Source organism: Glycine max, chromosome 18 (assembly GCF_000004515.6).
Source record: "Glycine max cultivar Williams 82 chromosome 18, Glycine_max_v4.0, whole genome shotgun sequence".
NCBI lineage: Eukaryota > Viridiplantae > Streptophyta > Magnoliopsida > Fabales > Fabaceae > Glycine > Glycine max.
This window is the reverse complement of record NC_038254.2, coordinates 46,306,619-46,314,219: the sequence shown is the minus strand read 5'-3', so window position 1 is coordinate 46,314,219 and position 7,601 is coordinate 46,306,619. Positions and strand designations below refer to the sequence as shown.

At 33.2% G+C, this 7,601-nt stretch overlaps 1 protein-coding gene across 1 annotated transcript; it reads left to right on the top strand.

Annotated features, from left to right (window-relative positions):
* Positions 1–5,688: 5,688 nt before the first annotated feature.
* Positions 5,689–7,275, top strand: LOC121173905 (uncharacterized). Its single transcript, XM_041011679.1, has 2 exons — positions 5,689–5,944; positions 6,027–7,275. The coding sequence occupies exons 1-2, from the start codon at positions 5,690–5,692 to the stop codon at positions 6,705–6,707; spliced, it is 936 nt and encodes a 311-aa protein (XP_040867613.1). The 5' UTR covers position 5,689; the 3' UTR covers positions 6,708–7,275.
* The last annotated feature ends 326 nt before the right edge of the window (positions 7,276–7,601 follow it).

Sequence of the window (7,601 nt, the reverse complement as noted above, 5' to 3'; positions counted from 1 at the left end):
TTGAAAAATATTAATTTCATTCTCATAAAATTTTCTATATTAATTTTATCCTTGTAAAAATAAAACATATTTTTCCCATTTTTTAGTGGTAATTTTGTTACACATAGTTGGAAAAGAACTACAATGTGCCTTTTGATGCTTATAAAAATAGAAATAAGAACCGGAAAGAGAATTCATAACAAAGATCCTCCTCCTTGTGCCGTCAATCTTTGTGATGTAAATAAGAATTTGGGAGATCAAAGAAAGAGTGGTTGCTTCTTAAGCAAGTAGGGAATTAGTGAGTGCTTTCCTAGAACCCTAAGTGTTTTGAATTCCAAGAAAAACCATAATTTCTTTGTTAGTCCAGCCACATTACAAGCTTAATAAAATCCTTAGTGACCCATGTTGTGAATGTGTAATTGCATTTAATGAGATGATGTGCAAAGTCGGGATTTGTGATTCCAATCGGGTTTGAATGAAAGACACATAACTGAAATACTTGTATACTCAAGAGAAACATTGGCCTTGAGAGGAGAGAAGCATGGTTTGCTCTTTCCTTGATAATTGTCATGATTTCTAACCTCTCTAAACTCTGAGTACATTCTTTGTATGATGTCATCATGTAAACCATAACAAGTGTGATCTTGAGGGTTGGGAATTGAAATTGTTTAGGAAAGTATGTAATTATCTCAGTTGTTGTGATTAAGTTTCATCCCTGATGTTGTCATTAATCTAACCTAGCTTAGTATTAGTTTACTTTTTCTTGAGGACAAACAAAACTTTAAATTTGGGGGAGTTTGATAATTGATATGCATACTTAGTTTGTACATTTAAATTACATAGCAATTATCTAATTTCTTCTCTTTTAATGCTTCTTTTGACTTAAAAAGATAAGACTTTAGCTTCTTCTAAGTTTTTATCCCAAGAATGTTAAACTTAGTGAATTTACAGTGTTTTGATTCTATTTTATTTTATTTTTTGTAAAATTTTGACACAACAGAAGTTTGGAAGATGTTGAAGAATTAGAGCAGCACGCTAGTGCATGCTTAGCGGGTGAAGCCAAGCTGGAAGCCAACTGTATCGAGTATGAGCGCTAAGCGCACGCTTGGAGGCTTAGTGCGTGGGCACTTAAGACCGCTGAACTTTGCATGTGTGCTCAATATGCACATGTAGGCTTAGCGCACATTCATTTTCGAAAAGCATGACTGTCTAGTGTTTTGAAGATTATAAAATGGTGGCACTATGCTTTTGGAGGGGTTAGTCATCAAGGGCACAAAATAGAGCAAAATACTTACTTTGAAGCTCTTCTTCTTCCATTTCCTTTGTTTCATCTTTTGGTTTTGAGTCTTTCATGACTATGAGAGACTAAATTATCCATTGTTGGGGCTTGGATATCAAACACTCTTTGATATAATGATCTTTACTATCCATTTAATATTATTTCAATATTATTACTTCCTTTCTAAGTTTATTGTCTTGTTTATGGTTTAATCATTCATTCACATGTATGTTATAGGGTTTTAATCATTGGAAAATGTTTTTACCCTAAGAATTTCAAGGTACTTCTAGGTAACCCATGTCTAAGGATAAAATTGTGTTATTTAGCCATGTTTATGCATTTTTATTCTTAATACAAATTATTCGATTTAGCTCTTAAGGGATTAGGAGTAAAATTAGATGATTTAGACTCTTTCATATGAGGGATCATGATTAAAGTAATTTAGTTAATGAAGGTAATAGTTGAAATAATTTTAAATAGTGACAAATCCTTAACATTGCATCAAAAATAATTTTTGTAGGTCAAATACCCAACATTTCCCCAAATATCTGCACCAAATATCATTTTTCACTTTAATTGTTGTTATGGTTGAAGTTTATGTTTTGGCAATATCACTTTAAAAAATATTTAGTTTAGTAATTTATTCGCTTTAGATTAAACATATACAAACTCTAAGGATAATCGAAGTCTTTCTAAATTTGATATTCAATCTTATCATTTAAATATTACTTTAACAAATTGATACACGACACAAATGGGTTTCATGAGCTCCCAAAAGGGTCACCTCCTCCTGACTTGAAGCCATTGCAGCACTATTCCCAAAGACTTAGGAGAATCAATTCCAAAGACTTTTTTGCACTCAAATTGCTAAGGATTGAGACTATAGTGTTAGAAAGATTATTTTAATATAATATAATATTCAGCCTAAGCGTTGTTGACTAAGAATTATTTTCTTTTTCTTTACCTGTACAGTGTGGAAAGAGGCAAATTTACTGTACAGGGCTTGTTTTACAAACAATTTATCAAAGGGGGTTCGTTTTAAAACAAATAACATGCAGGGTCTGTTTCCGACGTGGGTGCCGCCATTGATACTGGCGGGAAGCTTGAACCGCCAGTGCCAATGGCGGTAAGGTGGGTACCGCTAGTCACAGTTGCGGGACATGTGCTGAGCAGGAGAGAGGGGTGAGGGTGTGCCGCTGTTGCTGCTGGCGGGAGAGGATGAGTAGGAGAGAAAGGGTGGGTGCCGCTGATGGCGTCTGCGGGACAGGGTGGTGCCGCCAATGCCAGTTGCGGGACACCTTCAGCTAGCAGTCCCGCAATTAGAGCTGGCGGGACAGGCTTGATGGGACGCGTGAGAAGCCTGCACACCTAGGGTTCACATGACTGAAACATGCACTGCACCTAGGGTTCACATGGGTTTACGTTGAAGGCTTTGCAGATTTGCATTCTGAAAAGCATGTGAACGTTAAAAAATTTTGAACGTTGGGTTTAAGTTTTCAGCTATAAAAAAAATGTTGAACTCATTCTTTACTTACATTTTTCCCTTACTGAGTTTGCTTTGTCTTTCTTTCTTCTTCACTTGAGAGATTATTGTACTGTGTTGTGGTTGTTGTGCTGTGTTCGTCGTGGTTCAAATTTCTCTAAAATTTAGTGCTTGTTGCTGTGCTTTCATCCTTCCTTAAAGTGCCCTTAGCCTTATCTTGGACATAAATTCCTGGTAAGTAAATATGTTAATATATATTATAAGTTTAAGTTAGTTAGTATCAGTATTAACAAATATTCTAAGTTAAGTTAGTATTTAAATAGTAGCTTAGTTATTATTAACAAAAGTTCTAAGTTTAAATTAGTTGGTATGAGTAGCTATTCTGTTATTATTTTTTAAGTATTAATAGATATTTCAATGTTAGGTTAGTTAGTATGAAAATATTATTTGGTTAGGTTAATTAGTATGAAAATTTTATTTGGTTAGTTAGAATTAAAATTTTATTTAGTTATTGTTATTGTATATATTGTTAGATGTTATTTGGTTATTGTATATAATATTTTAGTATTAGTAGTAATTACAGCATAGCATAGAATATTATTATTAATTTTTTTTATCAAAGAATGAGAATTTTATTATGAATTCTAGAAATATCTGTAAAATAAAATATATTCTAACTCAAGAAATATAAAGTTTTCTAAAATAATTATTCTTTCTTATCAACTTGTTTCAATTATTTTTCTAAATTTATTTTATTTGTATACTACATATGTTGTATAGAATCTAAATTAATTGTATTCTTAATTATTGGTAGAATTAAAATATATGATGTACTTTTGCATGGGGTTGACAAACTAATTATTCTTATGAGTTTTAAATAAGAAATTATTTTATAACTTAATCTCTCGTAAAAAAATTGTATAAATAAGTATAATTGAAAAGAATATTATATATTTGTTTAGTTAGTATAAAAATATTACGTGTATATATATTTAGTTGTTGTGTATATTTTTAAATTTTATACATGTCGTATTAGCTTTGTAGTATTAGACATATATTTAGACGGATGATAGTTTAGTCTAATAAATATATATACATGCATGATACACATACGTAATATTAGATTTTTTAGTATTAGGCACAAGTTAATATTAGCTTTAGGTATATATTTATAAATTTTAGACACACGTAAATTTTTAGTTTTTGTAATATTAAATATTTGACACTTAAATAAATAATTGTAATATTAGACACTTGACACACGTAAATTTATCTTTTTAGTATTATAATTTTGTATTTTAAATAAATGAGTTGATAATTTAATATTATTTGAGTTAATTATTTTTTAGTTAGAATGTTATATATATTATTTGTTAGTTTTAATTTGTACGTTAATATTATTTGTTTTAGAAAATTTAAGTGATTGAATATATGATACATTGTATATTATTATTATTTTTGTATATATATTATTGAAATGATTTTTTGCATTTCAATATTTGTTTGTATTATAAATAATTTATTAGTCCATATTTTATTCAATTATTTATTTGTTAATTGTAGAAAAAAATTACTAATAAATCAAAGTTTTCTTCACATGTGTTTTAATTTATGTATAGAATATATTAAAAATTGACCAGTTTGATTTTTTACAAATTTATTGTTATATATTTAAAGTTTACTAATAAATTAAACTTTTCTTCACATGTATTATATTTTATTTTGCAGTAGCAATGACATCTTCATCATCATCTTCATCACATATTAACATTAAATCTGGCCCCATCGATACTAATGTTTCAGAACATGTTTGGAATGGGGAAGAAGAAAGGAAATTACATATCAGACGAGTTGTCCCCACGTATCAAGGGGAAGAACAAATTCCCAGAACAAATTTTTCATTTTCTTCAACAATCTGGTTTCGGGTGGATTATGAAGATGGGTTTCTTAAAAATAAATGCCTCACTAATTAGTGCTCTGATAGAAAGATGGAGGCCGGAAACACATACGTTTCACATGAGATGCGGAGAGTGTACTATCACTCTACAAGACGTCTCTGTGTTGTTAGGTATAAGTGTGGATGGTTTACCATTAATCGGCCCAACAAATCTTGATTGAGCTGATTTATGTGAGGAATTATTGGGAGTCAGACCACAAGAAGGTGAAATTAAAGGTAGTGTAGTTAAATTAAGTTGGTTGGCTCACCATTTTGATCAAATTAATAATGACACGACGAAGAACAAGTACGAAGGTTTGCCCGTGCATGGATACTGAGATTTATTGGAGGTGTCTTGTTCGTTGACAAAACCAGTAACAGAGTTTCGGTAAGGTACCTTCAATTTTTACGTGACTTTGAAGAATGTGGCAGATATGCATGGGGAGCTGTCGTACTTAGTTTTCTATACAGAGAGATGTGCAGTGCCACCGATTATAAAACTAAATCAATCGGAGGTATGTGCATCTTACTACAATTGTGGGCATGGGAACGATGTCCACGTTGGCTCCAAAGAGGACTCCTTCCCACATAGAAAATACACCACTAGGGCACAGGTCAGTCATTTTTAACAGCGTCTTTCATTTTAATAGAATAAATGGTTTTAGGGTATATTAAATTTTATTCTTTGTAGGTGGCTGCGACGTGGAAACCAACATATCGGCAATGATGATGTGAAAGTTTTTCGTCGCAAGTTTGATATTATGAAACGTCATGAGGTAAGAACCATGCTATTGTATTTGTAAAATAAAAAATTATATGTCTTATTTTACTACAATGTTCACAACTATGTTGTTATATGCAGTTTGTGTGGGAGCCTTACCCATCAACCGTTATGTCATTGTTGCCTCCCGTTTGTTTAGTTGGAAGTCTCGCGTGGTACGCGGTGGTGCCACTAATTTGTTTCCAAGTTATTGAGTGGCACCAACCGGACAGAGTCTTGAGATAATTTGGGATGCAACAACCAGTTCCAGAGTCTCCTTCACAACCCCTAAACATTCATGGCATAACATTAAAGGGGAAACATGACGAAAATTGGGGGCAATTGTTCGCCCCAATGATTCAGCAGTGGAATAATCGCCATGCATTTAGGGTCGACGCTTATCCCCGACAAGAAGGCCTATTGAGTTTTAACTCGGACTACATGGTCTGGTATAGGCGAAAGACAAAGATGTTTGTTGACCCAGAAAATGCAAAGACGGCTACATTGGTATTTTTTAATTTTTTTTCAAATTTTAACTTGAACTTTTATTTAATGATGGCCATTAATTTTGTTACCGTTACAAATGCAGGGTGAAGTTGCGGAGGCATTACAATACATGGTGTCTCCTCAAGGGAGGAAAACATGCACATTTGATGATCTCGTGCCTTATGTGGAAAAAATTACAATTTTATCCGAAGAGCAAGAGAGAGTCACTGAGCCAGTGTCACATGGTCCCGCATCAGAGCGTCAATTTCCCGCACAACAGTTTCACATGCTTCAGTCAAGTATTGAAACTCAGGGGATAGTTAGAAGAAGGGACACTGTTGAAGCGGAAGAATATTCCCAACAAATGGTGGAGCGTGGCCATGGAATGTATTACACGCCACAAACATTTGCTGAGTATCCGACACAGATGTATCAGTATCCTTTTCAGGGTCATGACATTGATACTTCTGCAACCCAGCAATCGTTCGGTGGTTTTGCGGAAACACAAGCTCAATTTTCATGGCCCACAATGACCCCTTCACAGCAATATCATAGGCCAATTCCAACACCTAATGCCCCGTTAGAAACACAATGGAATGTACCGGGACAAATACCTAATACGGGTGACTTATTCGGTGTTGATTTGCGTAACGCATTTTCTGCGGAGGCTGACGAAGAAGAAGCGGGGAGGCATTGGGGCAGAAGAAATCCTGATCGCCAAGCACGAAGATGGGATCGACCATGTGGCACATCCTCACAGCATCACGGACACCAAAGTGAATGATTTGCATGTCTCCGTTGATTAAGGCTTTGTTGTATATTTGTAATTTGACATTCATGGCGTAATGTATGATATTCAGTTTATTAAGACTTACTTATGGATAGAATTTATGTCGCGTAGCAAACTATAATAATCAATGAACCCTAAACCAAATAACAAAGGTAGCCAAAGGGAAAAAACTAATGTTTCTAAGTAACGATGAACTTCAATGTGAACTAAACCCTAACCCATAAAACATAAAAAGTATCTCATAACCCTTAAAGATGAAACACTAACCCTAACCTATAAAATATAAGCACTTAGCCCTTAACTGTTCCGAACTAAACCCTAATCCTAAAATAAAAACCTAACCCTAACACCTAAAAATTAGCCCTAACCCAAAAATGTTCAGCAATAAACCCTAACCCAAAAATAAAAATAACCTAAACCTCACCCATAAAAATTAGTCCTAAACCCTGAAATTTTCATAACTAAACCCTAACCCTAAAATAAAATAGCTAAGCCTAACCCTATAAAATAAAAACTAAACCCTAACACTAAAATAAAAACCTAACCCTAACCCCCTAAACATTAGTCATAACCCTAAAATGTTCATAACTAAACCCTAACACTAAAATAAAAAACCTAACCCTAACCCCCTAAACATTAGTCATAACCCTAAAATGTTCATAACTAAACCCTAACACTAAAATAAAAAACCTAACCCTAACCCCCTAAACATTAGTCATAACCCTAAAATGTTCATAACTAAACCCTAGCCCTAAAATAAAAAACCTAACCCTAACCCATAAAAATTAGTCCTAGCTCCAAAATTTCATAACTAAACCCTAACCCTAAAATAAAAAAACTAAGCCTAACCCTAAAAAATAAGAACTAAACCCTTACCCTTAAAAAAAG